At 40.8% G+C, this 22891-nt stretch overlaps 1 protein-coding gene across 1 annotated transcript in view; it reads right to left on the bottom strand.

Annotated features, from left to right (window-relative positions):
* The window catches only part of MYO9A (myosin IXA), a 165339-nt gene that overhangs the window by 69976 nt on the left and 72472 nt on the right, over positions 1–22891 (bottom strand). Inside the window, exons 8-9 of the mRNA XM_030457120.1 lie at positions 21418–21544; positions 14349–14438 (exon numbers count right to left, since the gene is read on the bottom strand). Coding sequence (XP_030312980.1) covers positions 14349–14438; positions 21418–21544 — 217 coding nt within the window. The remainder of the gene's footprint in view (positions 1–14348; positions 14439–21417; positions 21545–22891) is intronic.

Raw genomic sequence — 22891 nt, 5'->3', positions numbered from 1 at the left:
GTGACTGACAAAGAGTGAAAACCAGAAAAGGGCTGTGTGTGATGATCTGAAATGGTGGTATTGAAAACACTTTTTTTTGTGTGCACTGCTTCTGTTGGCAAGTGATAAAAACTATGCAGGGGACTGGATAGCCAGAGCTGGTAAGGCTCTCAGGAAACAAACAAACAAACAAATAATATTTTTCATCAATGCCAGAACAATGGCTTCTTTCACCTCACTAGATATTCAGAAACTACAACATCTTACACATAAATAGCCTAAACCCTAAAGTATTCTTTTCACTTCCCAAAACCCTGGTTCAGCCAGCAACATTTTACTCATCCCGTTGCAACTTGATTAAAATAAAATAAAATACCAAATAAAAATCTAAGGGAGCACTTTCATTCTACAAGCTGTCAGATTAATTTAATGGCTTTAAATACTAAAAAATAAAAATTCAAAGAGTGGAATGCCAAACGCATAGTGTCTCACAAGCACATGGGCCCCTTTGCTGTAAGATTCAAGCACTGGATGTACCAGCTCTGAAAAACATATTACATAAGTCTTTTCTTTCCAATTTCTTTTCAAACCTCAGGTTTTACCCTGAATGTCTCCCTGGACCTTTTGGGAGATGCAGTGTTGTCCAAAGTAGTACAATTCAGGCTTGTATTTGTGCCAAGTCCACGTTGGCACTACAGTGTCACAGATCTTCTAGACTCTGGACTTGACCCTGGAGCCAAACCCAGAAGAAATCTCCAGATCTCTGACTTAAATATGGTATTAAGCAAAGCAGTGACTGTTGGTTTAAGGGCAACACCAGCATTTAAGATACAGAATCACAGAATCACAGAATTGTTTTGGTTGGAAAAGACCTTTAAGATAATCAAGGCTAACCCTTAAGTCAGTACTGCCAAGGCCACCACTAAGCCACGTCCTTCAGCACCACTTTTACATGGCCCTTAAATCCCTCCAGGGATGGGGACTCCATCACTGCCCAGGGCCTGACAAACCTTTCAGGGAAGAAATTTTTCCTAATAACCAGTCTAAACCTCCCCTGGCACAACTGGAGGCCATTTCCCTTGTCCAGTCACTTGTTCCTTGGGAGACTGACCCCCTCCTTGCTGCTACTTCTTTTCAGAGAGTTATAGAGCAGGAGAAAGTTTCCTTTTCTCCAGGCTAAGCACCCCCAGTTCCCTCAGCTGCTCACACCAGTAATCTAATGGGCAACCTTCTATTCTAAGAAAACATCTGGAACTCAGCACAGGCTGCACAGGTGAACTGTCACACTGTTCATTTACACAGCTGTCCGGGTCTGGTGTTCAGTGAAAGCTTCAGTCAAGACACCCTTACCAAACACAGCTCTTCATTTCATCTTCTTAACACAGTGCCATAAGGAGCCACTAAGCCCTTCTGCAACTTGTAAAACCAGCAGCTGACTTTGCAAGGCCCAAAAGCCTTTGGTTTTTGGTTCTGCTGACTCCAGCTTCTTCTCCAGTGCCACTGCAGACCCTGGAGGCCACAGAGGTGTTCTGCCTTCCTGGCAGATGCCCATTTAACCTTTCGCTGATATTTTCACATCATCTGCTGGGATAAGAAGTTCCCCAGCATGTAGCCCACAATCCTTACTGGATTCATTTTTGATCCAAACAAAAGCATAGCATGAATGGCTCTTGTAACCAGCATAAACACTTCCATTACCATTCTGTTTTTAAAAAGTCTGCTTAAGATAAATAGCTGTTTCTGTGCAGTGCATCACTCAACACAGAGTCAGGAAAACTGGAAAAAGGCAGAAGCAAAGGAAAGCTCATCACTTCTGTAATCACTGGGGAAGTGCATTGCAGTGATGCACTGATCAGTTCCAGGTAAGAAATTATTCCCAAAGTGGTATTTAAGAGCTGGCTACAGACCTCTAAAGACTTTAAACATGTTATCTCACAAAGAGATCTGCTCATCTTCCATCCTGCTAGCGCAAAGGATGAGAGCAATTGATCCTGGACAACGTGAACAGAAAGGCTGGTGATGGATCTTCAGGTACCAGCAGCCCTTAGGACCAGTTCATCAAAAAAGCAATTAATATTATAATTTAAAAGCAACTGAGTTTGCTCAAGAGGGATGCTGTGCATCATCTTGTCACTACTACCGATCAGAAGAGGCATCACAGGCTCCTCTACAGAAAAGCAAGGCAGAAAACCCCACAGACCATTTTGCACAGAAAGAAAACACACTCATAGCTGCAGAGCAGCAACCTATTTGTGGTCACTGGTGGAACAAATGCAGCTAATGAAGGATGCATGTGACCAGAGCTGGGGTTTTGGACCAGACTCACTTAATGAGAAACGACCTTAAAAAACAGAACTGGAGAGAAAGCATAAGCACCAAAGCAAATTAAAGCCCTGATGTGGATTAAAACCCTGCAGAGTTTAACTGTGACAGCGTGCAACCCCTGTCCTATTTCTTTAACATTATGTGTATTTATGACCCATCCATAACACAATTCACTTGGTCAACATGATGTTACGACACCTTCAACAATTTTCAGTTAAAAATTAAGCTGTTAAATCCTCTCCCAATTTCTCACCAGGGGACAACATAGACATGCGAGCTAGGCCAGTGCAATTCTAAAAGCTACAAGTACTTGAAAACAGGATGTTTAAAAGCTATTTCTCAGGCATGACTCTAGAAAACTCACTGGATCATGAAGGGAAGACTTAACAAGACAACTTGTTGCCTTGTTTTAGCCTAGAAGAAGACTTGTTGCCTCCACAGAACCAGAATGTTTTGGGTTGGAAGGGACCTTAAAGATCATTCAGCTCCAGCCCCCCTGCATGTGCAAGACACCTCCCACCAGACCAGGTTGCTCATGGCCCCATCCAACCTGACCTGGAGCACTTCCAGATATGGAGCAGCTACAACTTCCATGGTCTTGCTGGTTAGTCTTTTCTTTCTCCAACTTTACTTTCTCTTAGAGACCGTGCTGTGTCTTTTCCTCATGATAGGCAGTATCATGTTATCTGCTCCCACTAGATAAATCCATTGCCAGAGTCTGTGCTCCCTACAGGCAAAAAACTCCCACACATCAAAAAAAAAAATCTGGCTTTACAAGAAACTCTTCTCACAAACTTCCCAAGAAGAACTTGCAAAAATTTCATTGATTAAAATCAGAAAGATCCCAATACAGCCATAAAAACTACCTAAAAAATCTTCCTCTTCTGGTGACCCACCATCTATTCTGTACCATGCAGATGAACACACTTGTGTGTGTTTCCTGCCCCTTAGGAAGAAAACAAGAGCCATATGCTCACCTTTGTGACCCAGATCAACAAATACCAACAAGACCCAATTAGAGTAATTCCAAGATGGCAAGAAGGATTTTTTTTCTGAGTGCAAAGTTTTCAAGACTTATATAAAGCACAAAGATGGGAGTTCAGTTATTTAAGTAAAGTCAGGCATCACTAATAATTTTGTTTTCTGCTTGGGTGTAACAGAAACGGAGATTCCTCTTCTCTCCAGGAAATAAGCTATGAACACAGGAAGAAAGAAAATATCACCTCTTCCTTTAGGGCCTTTGAAAGACTTCCTATAATTTCTATACAAGGATGAAATGTGTTTCCAATGAAATATTCAGAAAAAAAAAATTAAAAAACAGTATTAGGATTTTTTATCTTCAGGAAATCCCTCCAATAATCAAATCTATACGCAGATTTTTAGTGGCTTTATGGGGACTTTGCTTGTTTTACTTTTAATAGGTAGAATAGATTTTAACTTACCCAATGAATCAACCAGTATTTGTGCTCACAGGCACCAAATACCATCAACTTCCTGATATCCTACCAAAAAGAATAATTTTGGGAGTTACTATCTGAATATCTGATCTGAATATCTATTTGGTTTTTTTAACTAGTTGATGTCTGTTTTTAAAATCCTGATCAGACATTCCCATTTTTCACCATTTATTCTCTTAAGGTGAAATTTGGATTCCTAATTACACGTTGCTTACTGTAACACAAATGTCTTATTCCAAAATGACTCAGAGGAAAGAACATTTTAGTATCTACTGAATTTCACCCTCAGTGTTTACATAACATTTTCTGATGGTGGTTCCTTCCTCCAATCACTTGTGTGGGTTTAAACGATATATATATATAATTATGAAAGAGAAAAAACCCAACAAAACCATGAACAAAGTGTATTTGTTTTTTTGTTTGATTCAAAGCATCTAGTCATCAAAATTAGGCTAGATGCATGAGTAAATGATGAAATAAATCATTTTCCATACTAAAAAACCCTATTAAAAAGTGATGCCCAGCTAGTATAAAGAACTGAATCAGTATGAGGGATAAGTTTTATCTGAGATTAAAACAAGCAAAACAAAAAGCAATTCAAGCTCTCCTCATGCACTTGTTTTGTGGCTCATAAAAGGGTCTAATGAGCAGGAACAGGCAGCAGTCCTCTCTCATCAAGTCTCGGATATGCACTAAATGCAGTACAGACAGAAGAGCAGCTTGGTGGGTTTGTCACTCCTGTTCTGCCATGGAGTAACATCTTCAGAAGGGAGAGAAATGAAGCTGTGAAGCAGAGCTAAATTAGTGAAGGAGCAGAAAAAAAGGAGAATGGTGATGTCAGGTGGTAGCGCCATGTATAAAACCTGCATTCCACATTTCCTATGACTCACCACCAAAACTGAGAGAGCATTTCCAGATTTGGGAAAAAAACTCCAAAATGGATGGAAAGCTCTAAATTGTTGGAATTAGACAAGGTCTATATCTCATGTCAGACTAAATGTAGGTTCTAGTGTCTTGCTCTTACATCAGGTTCAGCCTACTCAGCGGGGTGGGTCCCACATCACACACGTGTGTGTGCACAGAGCTCTGGTTTCCTGCTCTTCTGCTCAGGTTCTATTTCTGACCCAACACGTCTGGTTTACATTCACAGCCGTGTCCTGCGGTGGGAGATAGATTAAGCAGCTTTTGTGGTTCCCCTTTGGGTCACGGGACAAAGCCCCAAACAGGCTTAGCTTTTATTTTATTTTTTTAAACAGAGGCTTAACACCCAAAGGAAAGTTCTCTTGCAGGATATCAGACTCTAGCTTAATCCCTACTTTGGCATCAAGGAGTATTATATCATACCGGGGCTGGCTGAGCATGATGTCATTTTCCATACTCGTATTTTATTTTAGCATCATATTAAAATCCTGTCATTCTCATGCTTGCTTCTACAAAGAGAACTTGATTCATTAGCGCATCACGCTGACTCTAGCCAGTAAAAGGTGGTTTTTTTGTTTGTTTTTTTTTTATAGGTTTGATTACAGAGGAGGAAAAATAAAGCCCCACTAGGCCTTGCACTACCTCAGCTGCTGGCTCCTGCCTTCCCAGCTGGCCATGACGTCCTGGCAGAAACCACACTGGTGGGTGTCCCACCAGTGGGTTTTATCCAAGAGATGCAAGTGGTCCATGATGTTTTCCTACAGCTTCACCTCCACCAAGTGTTGATAAGCAGCCTTAGGCTGAGAAGAAATCAATCTGAATTTATTCAGATTGAGATTATATAGAAAAAAATTCCCTGTTCCAAGCAACCATACCAAATTTACATCCTGCGTTGAAAGAGATGACTTGCTAACCCAGGAATGGTTCATTTCCATTCTTATAAAACTTCTCACACAACTTTAGCCTAAATGTGAGTAATAAAAGGGACTCTGAAATGAAAGCATCTTCTCAGTAGTCAGATGTAATTAAAAGAACCCCTTACAGCATCTGATAACAGAATGGGCAGTTGCTGAGGGAAGGTTGGTTACAAGCAGAGCAGTCTGAGGAAAGCCAGCATTTCCCTTCTGCAAGTCCTCATTTTGGACTCAGCTCAGAAATGCTGAAACCTGTGACTTCCTTTAGTTTTTTTCTTTTTCAGATCTTAGGACCAAGTAAACAAGTGTGAACACAACTAACACACCAGAATTTCCATGAGGGTCCAGAGAAGAGCAAGCATAGCATGTTTGCACATGAGCACTGGGTTCCCCGGATGTTCAGATCTACGCTGTCAACCACGAAGTTCTTTGGGTTTTGCAGATCCTCCTAGACACGAGCTCTGTTCAGTCATATTTCAGCACCACTTCCCATACACCACTTCATGAGAACATGAAGGCATATTTATCATGTCATAATGGGGAAAAAACCCCATAAAAACAGGTTAATAAAAGACCTGACAATGACTGACTCTGTGTTCCTAATAAAGGAAGGGTGCTGCATCCCATGATGTCATATCTGGAGGTCACCAGTCCCTTAAAACCACCAGTCTCATCTAAGCCATGTTCTGTCACCAAGCAGAGCTGTTCCATGCATTCTGAAAGATGAGAAACTCAGTCCCACAAAAAGTTTCTTTTGAAGTTCTACACTTACAGGTTGCCTTCATGTCCTGAAGGACAGATGTTTGCTTGTCACTTCAAAGCTTTGTGAGGTTTCAGTTTTCTTCTATTAATATTTTTCTGTTAATTCTGAATACACTAATCAACGTGCCAGGTCTTCAAAGGAATCCTGTTGAGCTCTTGATGTTAATAACCTGTGGACTAATGAGTCTCCTAAGCTAATGGGCTTTGGTATAAGTAGGTGCTTCCAGCAGTTTTGCAGCAGTTTTTGTCCCTGTCTTCCTCTTTCAGGACTGAGAGTTTTCATTCCACTTTCTGCATGCTATTAATTATTTTGTCTGCTTCCCACTTTTTCTCCTCCAGAATTTTCACCCTGTGAAATGCTCATGATTAGTTGACACTATGATTTTTTTTTTTTTAAACATCTTAGGTAATGTTATGCCATTTGGCACTGGAACCCCATTCCTTTGCTCTTTATAATGGTCTGAAAAAGGCATTAGACAGTACTACTGCTAGGACATGAGGTAATGAAATACTTTCTCTCATTAGGGTCTGCTCCCTAAGGCTTCTCTTCCTTGTGCCTCAGCCAATTAACTGTGACCACCCTAGAAATTAAACATTCTCCCCAAGCTGAAGCCAGTAATGCAGTGCAGTTTATCATCAGAAATAACCATCTTGTGATAGTTATTCACGAACCTACCTGATTGTCTTGTAGTCACCAGCAAGAAATCTAGCCCAAGAAGGTGGGTGTGATACGACATTTATGAAAAGAAATCTCTAATGGCTTCACATCACCAAAAGGGAGAGATATGCCTGCTCCACTGCTCCTGGGCAGAGAGTCCCTCCTGTCCCCCTTTCTCCATCCTGCCCATTGCTGGTGACAGAAGGACAATGTTCTCTCCTTCCAACCTCAAGTACTTTCTCTAGGGACCCAGGGATGACAATTATCTAAGAAAATAAAAGGATGGAAAAAGGTGGCACAGTCCTCAGCAAAGGCAGACACAAGACCTGGACTGTCTTTCTCCTGCTTTACTCTCGCACTAAAAATGTGTTTCATTGCTTATTATCCTCTGCTTTTTCTGCATATTTTCAGGAGACTAAATATTTTGGTTACCAAATCTGACCTGAATTGTGTAAGTGCTTTTCTAACTCACCACTGGCTGATTTTATATGTACCTATATCTGCAAGTATTGATGCAGAATAAAAAAGCATTTCACAGATTCAGTTGCAATTTGGGTGCCTTGCACACCAACACTGAAGAGCTGAATGGTGTCCTTCCATGGCCACATAACCACCTGGTTGTAATGCTCATTTGCTTAAGAGCATTTAGCCAGCTCAAAGGTATGATGGCACATTGCATCCTACAGAAGCCTGCAAATGAAAATCTCCCAAGTATCTTGGTGTTACATTGAGTTTTAGCAGACCCCAAGAACCAAGGAAGCTTAGGGCAGTGCAGGGGACTTGGAAAAAAGATATGTTTGCATCTTAGGTCTTACTACTGCAGTACCGAAGAGTGCCATAGAAGAAGGAAATTGTATCCTTTTTTTTTTTTTTTTCCTTTTCTTTTTTTTTCCTTTTTTTCTCCACAACATCTGCTTGCAGGGATCTCCCTGGACATACATCTCAGACCCTTGCAGTTCCTGATAGCCATTTTCCACTTAAAATTATGAACATACATCAAGGTAAATTCAAGATGTATTTATGGTGACACTCATCACATTAAAAAAAAAAGCTCCTAACAGCTTTCAAAATTAAAGGAAAGGAAAAATCAGGTCACTTGTTGCCCAAGTTTTCTCACATCCTTTATTTTGCTTCTGTTAAGCAATTTCACATCAGACTTCTTCTGAAAGTGTGAATTAATTCATTAACTAAGCCTGAGGGACAAAATGTCCTTGGTCACAAATGAATGAAAACTCACCCAATCAGTTAAAATGAAGTCTTTTTGCAAAGCCATTCACTTAAGAAATACCAACAGAACTAAATTAATTGAAAGCATCAGAGAAAAAATTGGTTTCTGAAGGGATGGAAAAGAGATTTATTAACTAACAGATTTATTTACAACTAACAGATTTATTTACTTTGAGTTTTGCATTCTCTGATAAAGACCATGGAAAAAATGCAGACACTTGAAAAACAGAGAGAGAAATAGGTGACAGACACCAGCCTGATAAACAGAACAAAAGGGTTGGAAACAAGGTGGGGATGTTTGAGGAGCTCATTGTGGCATGATGGAAAATGGGAGAAGCATCAGTCAAGATGCTGAATGAGTTTGAGAGAGGTACCTGACAACTAATAAACCAAGACCCTTGCAGCCCTGCAATAAGCTGGAAAAGAAAATTTAATTCTTTGAATTACTTAGATAGAAGCCCGAAAGCAGACGTGCCAAAAGGGCAGTTCCTTGCACAGATTAATCTTAAAATGATTACAAACAGATTACAAACAGGATCAGGAGAAAGTTTTTTTAACAACCCCTAAGTCTTCCACAAAGATTTGGCTCAAGTGCCACACTTCTTCATAGGCTGCATGTTTCCTACCAATCATCAGGCAAGCCACTTAATATTTAGCACATCTGTTCATTTATTAATTTTTTTCTTTTAACTACCTGAATTGTAGCTTATTAAACTTTCCTACCTCACGAGGAGGACTACAAAAGGTCACATCATAACATGAAAAAGATGCCCAGAGGCATGCACCTGGGCAAGGACAACAGCAACCCACAGCAGATGTTATTATTCTGCTTTTTCAGTCTCAAAATCCTATTTCCCCCAATTTTGTCTATGTGCCTGCTATGTTTTACCCTCTCAGGAAGACTACTGTGGCTACAGAGAAATGCCAAATGCTCAAGACAGACCTGAAGCAAAAAATCAGCCCAGACACCACTGATGACTCTCTTGCTCCCATAAATCACATCTTCATTTCCGAAGAGTTCTTGCCACTGCTTTTGATTTACGAACTGCAGTGGCCTTGGAGAGCTCACCATTACCAAATACTGCCCTTGCCCTGCCTGCATACACCAGGCTTTCTCTGAAAATCCATTAATTGTTGCTAGCTGTGTTAATACACCATTTTGCTCCTGATAAAGATGTTGGCAGCTGTTTTGGAGAAGGAACCAAGACCTCTGGAATACAACTGCAGCCTTTCATATCAGCACAGCTTTTTGTTTTTTGAAGCATAAAGCTTGGAAGCCTTAGCACTAGCCCAAATAATGCCCTCGTTTCAACCACTGCATTAAAATAACATCCAGCTACTATAAAAGGAAAAATGAATGGTTCCAGGAGGCAGCTCTGCGGCAGACAAGCCAGCATGGCTCTGAAGATAAGAGGCAGCTGCCAGAGGTAAATAGAAGCATCATTCATGGATGTGGTGTCCCCACTCATTTAAATTTCAAGCGGCGCTGAAGAGGCAGAGAGCGAGCGGCCGGGCAGCTCTCCCCACAGGGCTGCAGGCACATGGGGTCTCCAATCAAGCCCATGTTTGCCACAGCAAAGAGAGGCTGCAACTACGAAACAGTGTTGATTTTTACCTTCAAAACCAGGTTTCTCCTTGACTGCTGCTCCTGAATTTCAGAAATACCAGTAGCTCCAGCAACATGGGGACACACTTGAATGTTAATACCATGGGTCAGACACAACCTCTTAACAACACACCAAGAGTTTATCTGCTCCAGGCTACAGCTCTGCTTGAGCAGGTACTGCTGTTACACATCTTGTATCCTTCTGTGAAAAACAGAGTAAAACAAAATCTCTATATGCTGGAAGAAGCCTGAAGAAGAGGATGCTCAGAGGAGACCTCATCACTCTCTACAACTCCCTGAAAGGAGGTTGGAGCCAGAGGGGCGTTGGGCTCTTTTCCCAGATGACTTTCAACAAGACAAGAGGGCAGGGTCTCAAGTTGTGCCAGGGGAGGTTTAGGTTGGAGATTAGAAAGAATTTCTTTCTGGAGAGGGTGATCAGGCATTGGAATGGGCTGCCCAGGGAAGTAGTGGATTCTCCGTGTCTGGAGAGATTTAAAAAGAGACTGGATGTGCCATAGTCTAGCAACCACAACGGTGGTTCAAGGGTTGAACTTGATGATCTCTGAGGCCCCTTCCAACCCAGCCAATTCTATGATTCTATGAACGTGCTCAGCTGAACTCAACAGCACTGGCAACTGCTAGTACAGACTAGGCAGTGCTTTTGCTTTGTTGGAGTCTTACCTTTTTGTTGGACTTCAATATAACATTTTGACCTGTCAGCCTGATTTAGAATGTCCAAAGTCATTCAGCAGAACAGTTCCACACATGCAAGACTCAAAAAGTCTTGACTTATTAAAAGAAACCAAGTTGACAAAGCCAACGCTTCTGCCAGACATAAAAATGGCACACAACTCACAGGGCAAAGCCCAGCACAATCTGTGGGCGCAAAGCCACCAAGAAAAGTCAGAAATAAAGTACAATATGAACAGAAATTAATTGGTTGTAGCTGTCTCCTTCAGCACTGTAGGTTTCAAGCTGCTGGGATGTCCATAGAATTAAAGAATGGTTTGGGTTGGAAGGGACCTTGAAGATCATCCAGTTCCAACCCCCCTGCATGGGCAGGGACACCTCCCACCAGACCAAGATGCTCAAGGCCTCATCCAACCTGGCCTGAGCACTTCCAGAGATGAAGTCACAACTTCTCTGGGCAATCTGTTCCAGTGTCTCACCGCTCTCAAATTAAAGAATTTCTTCCAAATGTCTACCCTAAATCTCCCCTCTTCAAGTATGAAACCATTGCCCCTTGTCCTCTCACTACCTACCCGTGTATAATGCCCTACCCCAGCTTTATTGTAGGCCTCCTTCAGATATTGGAAGGTTGCTATATGGTCACCTCAAACCTCCCTTTTCTCCAGGCTGAAGAACTTCTTTAGCCTGCCTTCATAGGGGAGGTGCTCCAGCCCTCTGAGCATTTTAATAGCTAGCCTGCAAGTTGTCCCCACAAGGATGTTTTGCAGTACCTTTTACCCAAGGATCAAAATGTGCCAGAATAGAATACCTAGTTTTACATCAATTATTGTAAAGGTGAACAGAACAAACACAGGAGAAGAGCCAGGCAGAAATTTATAACTGTCATGAAGGAGAATACTTCAAACGAGGAGTTGCCAAGAGTTCAAACTACCCTTTGGAAAAAAGGAGAAAAAAAAAGTCCCAACCCACAGGACAGTGTTTCTGATCAGTGTACAGCAACAACGCACTGAGCAAGCATGCAGACAGAGAGGAATGTGGCATTGCTGCAAATCCCACAGAGCCACCCTCTCCATATGCTTGTGGGGCTACAGCTTGGGAAAATTGGAAAGGCTTGACGTGGTGTGATCAGCTTCAATCTCAGCTCTGATGCCTCCAAGCCTCAGAAGAGAAGTATTACTCTGGGCCACCTGCATCTCCTCTACCCATTCAAGGTCATTAAGGGGGTGATGACTGTCAGGGCAGGACCCTGAAGTTACAGATCTCACTGGCACCAGGCTGCAATCACAGAATGACCATATTAACATTAGCCATTTCATGGAAAGTGTTTCTACACTGAGTTGTCATCCCCATATTTTCCAACACTGTTTGATGAAAGGGATCAGCAGAGCACAGAAAGCAAAATAAGTCCTGAACCCCTATGGACAAATCCAACCACCCGTACGGGTGTCTCCTTATCACATAGGAACATCATCAAAGCTCAAGAAACCATCCCAAGAGTAAGATCTCATGGCTTTTTACTTAAGAATGTTTATTTCAAACGAAAGCTCCATACTTCTAACTCCTCACTAATAACCCAAGATCCATAAAGAGGCAGAAGACAACCAAGCAACCTAGGTCTGCAAGTGCCTCACCAGCAGAAGACAAACAATCTCCTCAACAACAAACTCTCCTGCTATCTTGAGTGACCTCAGAGATGTCCGAGATGGAAGTCCAACGCTACTTACTCCTACTTCACCCATAAAGCCTAATAATTTATTATTTCCACTCACAGTTTAGATAACAAGTTTCAGAACCAAGTAAACCTTCTTAGAATTCTTTCAGTTGGTGAGGTTTTGCTCTGCTTTTGGAAAGTGCTACACTGTGCATGCTGTCTATAAAAACCTGTTAAAAGCCTTGGAAGGCTCTTTGGTAGTTCCAAGATGTTCTTGGTGGTGTAAAAAAAGCCAGAACATGCCAAAATGACATTTTTACAATGTCACTGTGGCTTCTTTGAGAGCCACAGCAACACAGATAAATTCCTGTGAAGTTTTCAGTGCATCAACAAGTGATACAAAAAATATGCATTTCCACATCTGAAAAACAAAATAGCTGCTCTATTGGGAAAGGCAGCTGCCTATGAGTTACAGAAGTTGAAGTGGCACAGTCAGGTCTGAAAATCCTCCAGACCTCAATCACTCTCTCAATTTGAGCCAATTCTCCAGACCTCAATCAATCCATCCATTTGAGCCAACTATAATATTCTCTGTAAAACACACCAGGAGAATAACAAGCCCACTAATTCCCTACATTGCCACCAGTCTAATTAGTCATGACTATTAGACATCAATATTCTTTGTAAAATCCCAAAATGTCAAATCAATCCTACTCTTCCTTCCTCACTCAGATCGATCTGAATCTAAGTAACCTCTCTTACTCCTAGCCCCAGACCTCATCATGGTGAGGTTCCAGTTAGAGCATCTCAAATTCTGCTTTACTGTGACGAGGATGCACAACTCAGTAGTGAAGCTGCTACCAGAGAGGTCACTGGTATAAAATCTGGTGAGGTCATGCTACTCATGTTGTAAAGACAGTGAATAAAAAGCATGAGTGGAGCCTGTCTTTTCTTTAACACAATTCATGGCTTCTTACAAATTGATTTCATCATGGAGTTTACACCAACTTTTCCCATCAGAGACTTGTGATCCTTTGTCTTCCTCCCCAGTCACCACAACCACCACACCCTTATCTTTCATTACTAGATATTGGTGACAAACCTGAGATCCATGAATAGACACATCACCAAAAACATATTGGAAAACACTTGAGAAGTTCATGCACAGCCCTTTGAGGTAGCAAGGGGAGCTCAACAGAAGGACCATCTAGTTAAGTCTATTTCACACTGTTTCAATACAAAACCTGGGGGCACAGGATAAATATTAGAAGAAAGAGCTCAATCCAACCTGCCAAGTTCTGCAGCGGGATGGTTGAAAGCACATGCTGCATGTTGTTCCATCATCAGAGCTGCTGAGAAGCAGCCTCCAGCAGAAGGGTGGTTATAGTTACATTTGAAATTTTCCTATCAATTTTTAAAATCAGGGCTCAAAAAAGCAGGAAAAAAAGTAAACAATGACCATTATTCACTTTGGAGAAGAAAACAGAGGTATTTCTGTTTACCAGCCACAAAATATAATTCAAAGTTCCTGGAAGCTACATATCTGGAGAAAAAAAAAAACAACCCACATTTGCTGGCATTGTAATCCTGAGCCAGACCATAACAGTGAAGTCAAACATTTCACAAAGTGCCAGAAGCAGAGAGTACACTCAAGTCTGAGAGCAGCTGATGGGCTTGTGGATGCTCCAAAGCATCACACAAGGACACAAATTGTGAGAGACCTGAAAAAAAGATCATAGGAATCTCCTACAGAGGATCTCCAGCTCTGCCTGCACAGAAACCATGACTAACATTGGCACTTAGTACCCCACCAAAAATCTCCTGGAAGTCTTAAGTCTCTGCTGTAGGATGAATCAGTGATGCAAGTTTAAGAAATTATGTATGAAGGGTACTACTTAACTTGTATCATCCACACTCAGCACCATGCCACTCTGCTTTGGAGAACACTTACACAATTGAATGTCATTAGAACAGTTAAAGACCATCACAGAATCATGTGCTTCCCAGGAACAGTGGTGAAGCAAAGTCAATTATTTTCTAGAATCACTTTTACGTATTTCAATAAAAACTGAAACTCTACCAGAGCTGATTGTACATCTCAAAGCAATGAAGACCATCCCAAGGGCTGCCCTTTATATACTCAGCATCATGTACAGACCTCTGCTAGTTTGTATGGTAAGATGAGCTTCTCTCCAACTGTCACTGTCTTTCTGGTAACGAGGGCCTCAAACAGCATCTCTTCTCTCACCTAAAACAAAAATGTTGATGTTAATGATTATTCTAGAAATAACTTGCAAAATATCTAATTGGTTTTTAAAGATATAATTTTTATATGTAAGCATTTCTATAAATGACTTTTTAATAACATTTGAAACCCCTTTTCCAGTCCTTGCAGAGTTAATGTTCAATGCATGTGAATGAGGTAGACAGTGGGAGGGAAGAATTATGTACATAAATCAAGCATCAGAAATCAGACACCGTGGCATTCAAGGAAACCTGATTTTCCACATTCAGTCACCACATTTCCAGAGATTTCCCACTGGTGTCCTTCAATCCCACTGCAGCAACTCCCTTCCACATTTTTTGTTGGCAAATTAAGCCAACTTCCTAGTGTTGTCAAGATGACTTCATACAAATTACACAGAAGCAAAATCATGTCATCATTATAAGAGATTTCCAAGAGGAGGGGTTTTCTGCTGTTTTTCAGGGTGGGGAGGAATTTTAAGGAGAAAGAAACCTTTTGAAAAGCACCTGATTGTTACTCTGCTATTGGCACCTGATATTAACTCCCTCAAGACACCAAATCTCAGGGAGGTGACAACCTCTAATCAGCTGTAACAGACCGGTTTGCAGAAACAAAAAAATAAAGCAGTTGTGTAGATACAGACACTTCAATAGGTAAATGTTGCCAACAAATTATTACCAACTAAAAACTGTCAGGAGAAAACTACCTCTTTTCTTGCCAGACTCAGGTCCCTCTTATTTTTATATGCCCTGGAAAAATTTGGAATTCCTATCAGAATAGATGGTGATACATTTACACATAAGTTGGACCTAAGTACTCTGAGTCATGGACTTCTCTTTGCTAAACTTCCATGTCAGAAAAGGAACTGCTAGTCTGGGTGGAAATCTTTGAGCTTAGAGTTAGTAGCTCTGGACTGATATGGAGATATCATCACTTGAGAAGCTGTACTGGAGTCTATACATACTGCTTATCCTAATGAAGGACTCCAAGAAGGCACCAGACTTGCTCAGAACATCTCTGATAAAGACCAGAAGCACCAAATCCATGTTTCTGAAACTATCCAGGGCCATATTTTTATCCCAGGTAAACCATTTAGGATTTGACACGGATGATGGCAAACTGAGTGGCTTACCTACTTTGACTTGCTGATTTAACCCAATAATTAGTCTGAAGAGCAATGCAAACAACCCAGCTGAACATAAGAAATCCCATGAAGCATTGCAATAATGGTGCCATTCTGTACAGAAAACGACTTCTTTCTATCAAAATGCCTGTCATGGGAGGTAAAAACTCCAGAGCATCTTTATATAAGTGACTTTTCCTGCAACAGCTGCTAACAAAAACTTTTTGCTATGGTATGGAAAGCGGAAAACATAAATCTGAATCTGGTGACAACCTTCATGTGACAGCAATGTCTATGTCATCAGAAAATAAACATCAACACCTTGAGGTTTGTTTCATTAATCCTCACCAATACTGCAAAACCCTCCAGTTCCTACAATCCGATTTTACTTTTCAAAAGAAAGCAAAAAAAACCCCAACAAACCTTCTGGTTCACCCAGAAATCTATGGAAAGTTTTCACATTTGGGTTCTATTCCTCTCTATTCAGCAAAAGGGTAATTTTTCAAAAAATTTCCACTTTACAGACAAAACACAGACACTATTCCAACAGCCTGGGACTGTAGGACCATTACCTGCCCTCCCTCAATTGAACAGCTTGGGAAAAAAAACTGAGTCTTACACCCTCTGTTACCCTACATCAGGGATGCTGAGAACCCAGAGCCAGCAGAAGGCAGAGGGTTATTAGATGGTTCCTAATCAAAACAGTCCAATGCAAGATGCCCAAACAGCCTAAATGCTTCCAAGTCCCAAATTTATCAGCAAACCCAGGGAGTTTAAAAGGTTTCAACAACTACCTGTGCCATGCCTATCTAACCCTGGTTTCCTTTTCCCTCTGCTCTCCTGATGGCTGAGTCCTGCAGATGTTTTAATACCCAGATCAGCTGACCCGGAGGTATCACATTGCATCATCATCTCCTACAAAAACACCCTTGGCAAGGACAGGAATATACTCCCAGCATCTCCCTGCAATTACCACCCACTGAAGCTTGATCTTGATTGCTTCAACACCTCTGAGAGCCAAGACCACAGGTATAGCCAAGTTATCCTGATTTTCATTTAAGGTCACAGCTTGAAGGTAGCTTACTCCTGATGCCAACAAGGAGCTTTCTAGAGACACACTCCATGCATGCCAATGAGTAAGGACACCTGGTGCATAGAGATACTTGCAGCTGCCTCATCACATCCACCCTATGCTTACCTCTCCAGTGAAAATAGAGAAACAAAAACCATCTAAGCAGATTAGCAAAGAGGAAAACACAACTTATCTCTTTATTTTGTGCCCTGGCAGTTACATTTATAAGTTGCGTTCCATGGATTTCTGCTGAAGGGCAAGTCCTCCTCTCCCTCAAAAAAACAACTACATGGCCCATAGGAATTTATATCTTAATTACAGGGACAAAATACAGATTTAAGACTTCACTGCCACATGCAAGCAGAACCAATGGTGAGAGGACTGGATGACTGGAACTCTAAAACCCAGTGAAGGATGACTAGCCACGCTGCCACATGATAAATGTCATCAGAGCACATCGGGGAGCAGATAACCAGTGGGCTCCTTCAAGGGTTGGGCTGCAGCCAAGGCAGGGAGAGCTTGCTTCTCCAGCCATGCTGTGGGGTACTATGTCAGAGCAGCTGAAGTAAAATGAACCAACTGGAGAGCAAGAAAACATTACTGTCTGTCTCCCCTCCCATGTTTGAGAGAGGTTACAGTGTTGAGCACTCATTCAAAAGCTGCCTGGTGAGGAGCAGCAGAGAATAAATTGAGATTTCTATCGGTTTGTCGTGACAAAAGTCTGAACCATACCTTCAGACTTGCTTTCAAACAAGCAGAAGTTATTTGACTCGAGTTCTGGCTCAGAGCTTTGTCTCTGATGAAGATGTCCCTGCTCACTGAAGGAGTGTTGGACTGCCCAAAACCTCACCCAGAAAATAGATCCAGAAGAGAAGGTTGGATGCAAGCACTGGCTGCCTTGCAATCCTCACCTCCCTTTTGCTCTCCAATTACTTTCCAAGATGTTTATCACATGAGAAGCACACAGTGCCTGTGGGTTCCCTCTGGGAAGCTGAAGGCAACTTTTTTAGTGGAAAAAAAAAAAAAAAAAGAACTTGAGCACATAAATCTCCTACAGAGGTAGACATTAGGTCCAAAAGCTAACATCATCCACACAAAAAGAGATCTGGAAAAACTAATTTAGGATACTTGCTAACCTAGATTTACCTTTATTTGCATTGAGCCTGAAAACTAAACATAAAACTACTCTATTGAGCAAAGACAGAATTTTCCTTCCTTACTCAATGCTCTATCCTTGGAAATAATTTCCAGTATTAATAAACATACACAACTAAAACGTTCCTGCTTTTCTAAGGGGGGGGGGGGAGTCTCTCAAGGTCAACTGACACTGGATCATTTCTAATTGATTGCTTTTCTTAATGAGCCCACAAATGAGCCTTCCCAGGCTTTTCCCCAGAAACACAAAAGTTTTCCCCAGTTTCACAGAATCCTCTATGACACATGCAGCAGATCTAAGGTATCTGCAGCACTTGCACGGGACTCCATGTCTGCTTGATTCATCAGGCAGCCTTGACATCATGCTAAGGCACAGGCTTTCAGCAAAGTTTAAACAAAGGCTATGAAAAACCTGCCAAAAGCTTCACATAATCTACATGCTGTGTCTATTCTTGGGGGAAAAAAAAAATCACAAAAATAAAAAAATCAGGTCTTATTGCAAATGAAACAACTATCTGCAGAGTCTGCCCAAAACTGTATATTGCAATTTGCTTTTTCAACAAACACTGGTCTGAATGTTTCAATAAACCAAAAACATATTGGATGGGGTTGTAGATCTTTAAGAAAAATCAAATTCATCACAGAGCATCACCTGCATATTGACTACATTTTACAGGGACACAAATCTTGTGATACAGAGAGCTGGTCAGGGTTGCTGCATGAATTGCTGCAGCAAGGAAATTTCCCTGGTTGTCCTCAGAGGCTCCAACATAAACCAGGCACCTCACTATAATTTGAGCCAGACTTCTCTTTGGAGGCAGAAAACACCTTAGCTTTGCCTAAATTTTTCATTTCAGACAGGATGCCTGGTCCTTCCCTCCCCATGAAGACTACGGCCCCATCAGTATGGTGCAGTAGGAAACTACATTCCCTCCCCTTTACTAGTCCCAGAGATGGTGAATTCAGATTCTGTTTCTCAGAGCCTTCCCACCAAGTCCAAGTGTTTTTTTTTTTCCCCTTTTCCATGTCAAATCCATGACTATAGAAATCCAGCGAGTCATTTAGGCAAAAGAAAAACAAAGGAAAACACCCCCAAAATCAGCAGATATCAGATCACAGCAAAGCTGGTTTCTTCCATCGTTTTGCTATGCTCAAGACCATCCTGCCAAGTACTCAGTGGCTGTAGGAGAAGCTAAACTCTTTGTCACATAATAGCCTTTATAACCCAAGATGATTTTTCAGTATTAGCAAGTAATGCCAAGATCTGGAGAGGGAATGAATAGGATGTTCAAGCCAATTCATGGTTTCAGTAACAATGGTGCAAAAAGCAAAACTGAGTTGTTTAGTGGCCACAAAAAAAAAAAAACCAAATCAAAACAAAATAATAAAAATAATTACTCAAATGAGACAAAATACAAATTGTCAAACGTTTCAAACCTTTTTCTTTTTTTTTGGTCTCTGGCTGAGAAGAATTCAGAATGTTTAATTGGGAATTGTAAGGATAGCTAACTAATAAATAAAGTATAATGGGTGCTTTTGGCTATAATTTTTCATCTGTTTGAACCTTTTACTCCTTTTGGTCAGAATTTAATAAGAATGACAAGAGATCTATTCAGGTTCTAAGGCTAAGCAATTCAAAATGAGAAACCCTCTTCCAAATATGAGATTTCTGGGTTTATTTCAGCTGAATAGTTGGTCTATTGGAAACTTTACACTTGGAGGCAACTAATTCCTCAAACTCCATGGATGAATTATCCATACAAATGTAACTTTCAGGACAAGCAACAGCACTCATGCAAACCCAGCAATTTATTTCACAAGATGAAACCCAAGATCTGCATCATCCTGATCAAATTAACAAGCATTTTATGCTGTCCACAGTCATTTAGCTTGCAAAAAAATTACCAAGATGGACAAAAATCCATCATTTTGCTCAGCTACACCAGACTCTAGAGCTGTTTCAAAATTATGAAGTTAAATATATGTATTTTCCCTTTTTTCCCCTGATGCTGTAGACACTATCTGCATGTGAGCATGGTCTCCATGCTCTGTGCTGTAAGACACTAAGCAGCCTTTGTATCTACAGGACTTAAGTGATGCCTCATTTCACGTGCACACGTGAAAAAAATAACCCATTAAGTACCTTAAAGTAAGCAGATGTTGCAGAAGAGTTTGTTTGCAGAAGAAAGCCAGGCCAAAGACCCAAAACCTGGAACTTTTGCAGATCTCTAAGCCACTCTCTTATTCAAAGGGTTTTTTTTTATAGAAATGATTACTTCTCAAGTGAGTTGGCACTCTCACGATGGCCATTTTTAACAGGGCAAGATCAACAACATTCTCCTCCAAACTTGTATTTTCCCTCTGTTTATTTCTGCAGTCCCCAAGGCCAAGATGCAAAGAGCATCCAGCTGCTTATAGTCATATTTTACAGAAGCCTTCCCCTCTCCAGATTCAAAGCATTAATGAAGTGCTAGGAAAATCTGTGAGAAACAGTTCTCAAGTTCTTTAGCTAGTGAGACCACACAACTCTTCTTTAAAAGGAGGAATGACAACTACACAGAATGACAAGTTATCTTCTGATGCTATCATAAAATGAGCAAAAATTAACCTTTGCACCACACAGTGAGTACAAAGGGATAAAGATAATAGCTGTTTTAACCAACTACAAGTATAACACTTCAGTATCCTTTGGAGTAAGAAGCAGTCTAGAGCATTTCAAGAAAGGTGGGATAACAAGGAGATCTTCCAGCCACCCATTTCCATGTCAAGAGGTGCTGAGCTCAGCTCTTGAGTGTGCAAGGCAAAAGCAGGACAAGCTGGCTCATTGAAATGATGACTTTGCTCATGGATAAGTAATGCCACAGCTTTGTAACCTGTTTGGGCCAACAGAGCAGTTCCTAGTTAGCACTTCTGCACTGATTGGCAGAACTGGATATAGCACTGGGCCATCAGACTGAGACCTACAAACCCTTCCCAAATGATACTGGCACAGTGGTGACTCACAGAGGACAAAGTGCTTTTGGTAAAGGGTCTTACACAGCAGACAGCATCAACAGGTTCCCAAAATAACTAGATAAACACATGGATAATATGTCCATAAACAGGTATTAAAGGGATGAGTTGCAACCTCCAGCATCTCTAATATAACCTTTGTGGATGCTTGCAGGTGAACAGCAGACAGCAAAACACTGCAAGTGAGCTCAGCACCCTCCTTCAGCAACCACTTGAACCAGCAGAGTGGGCTGGTGGTCTTACAATTGCTCCAGTTTCTTATATAAATATCAGAAAAGATTTCAGGAGAATCAGGGAATTTTGGTGAAGGAGATGATGGTTGGCAGCTAAAGAAACTACTGTGCTGAATGACAGTTTTGCTTTCCATCTAGAACTGGCTTGCAATCTTCCAAATATTAATCACAGTGACAGTACATGCAGTCAGTTTAACCTGAAGCTGAAGAATAGCAGAAAATCCTACATTAAAAATGTAATTTTAAAACTTTTCTTAACTTTTCACTGGCAAACATGAATGGTAACACAAAAGGACTTAATCTTCAGTGAACCTGAAAATAAACTCTACTACAAAGCAGAGGTGGCTCATGAGGTATGGACATAACTGGATAGAAAGCAAAGCTTACCTCCAGCAGGTCAGACACAATAGGGAGTATTTCAGGGTTACAAATATCAATGGAGTCATCCCGGTAAGTTTTCTTTTTGTACTGGATGTTACCCAGGTGTAGGATCGCTGACAACAGAGAGAAAATTCTAAAGAAAACAGAGACAATCCATTTTCACTTAGCTGTTTTTTTTTCTTAAAGCTTTTGCAAAAGTAAACAACATCCCAAACATCCAATTGCCATCTTCATACTTGATTCCCAAAGCAATTTATGTCCCAAATCTCCAAATGTTTCCTCACAAAATAAAATGGCACCCCATATTTTAAAAGAAAAACAACAAAACGTTGAAGTTATCTAGATATTCATCATGCAATTGCCTAAATTTAGGGGAAGACTGGGTTCAGCCATACAGGTGATCCTTCTTAATCCCTTGGCACATGTATTTATCACTTTCTCAGATCTAGTGCCAGGCAGGGAGCCTGTACAAAAAAGCAGGAATATATTTATAATATATAAGCATACCAAGAAAGAGAAAAGATATTCCATGTCAAGTAAATTTAGCCAGCTGGGTTTTTTATTTTCTTTTTAATTTGATAATTTTTAAGCTATATCTTCACTCTTAAAAAAAACAAAAAAATAGCTATTGCAGACTACTGAGTCATGTTTAACTTCAGCTATCAACTGTTTGTCCCTATTTACACGCTCTCTGGGGAGCTAGAAAGGGAATAAAATGAAGTTTGATTCCTAGCCATGCCACCAGCCAACACACCTTCACCTCACCACACCAGTCCTTCTTTATCTCTAAATTAGAGATACTGATTCCTCATTGTGAATTATAGGGATGCAATAATTAAAAAATTATCTTCTGGAACTGTTTCCATGAAGGTGAAATCCCATGTTTTGCCATAAACACTCTTAAGAGTATAGCAATACTTAAAATGTTTGTCCTTTTTATACTCAGCTGAAGGTAGTTCCTTATTCCTGTAACAGCTGCACAAAGCCAAGCAGAATTAATTTCCTCATACAGAAAATCCACCATATTTTTGACAAGCAAAATTAACTAAGAGAAATACAAAGCCTTGTGTGCCAAGAAAAGTTATTGTACAGTAAATAAAAAAGCATGAATTTACTGAGACATCCAGCTCTGTACTTGGGGTTATCCACATGTGTGGGATGGACAGAGAACATGCAGTCTTAATTTCCTAATTGATTTCTCACAAGTTAGGGATAACGGATGAGCTAATTAAAATGAAAAGGGGAAAATGAAATTAAATGGAGCAGAAGGCATGACAATGTCTTGAAGTGAAGGGCTTTTAACTGCCAGCTCAGATACATGTTAAAAAGTAAGAAGAGTGCTTAAAAAACAGGAGGCAACCCCCACACTTGCAAACAAACAAGCAAAAAAAGTTATATGTTAGCATCTAAATGATTTACCCAAGGCAACGAAGAGGGTTTCAAATGCTGTTAGTGCAAAGCCATAATTCTGTTCCCACAT

Source organism: Calypte anna, chromosome 10 (assembly GCF_003957555.1).
Source record: "Calypte anna isolate BGI_N300 chromosome 10, bCalAnn1_v1.p, whole genome shotgun sequence".
Taxonomy (NCBI): Eukaryota; Metazoa; Chordata; class Aves; order Apodiformes; family Trochilidae; genus Calypte; species Calypte anna.
This window is presented reverse-complemented; position numbering and strand designations above follow the sequence as displayed.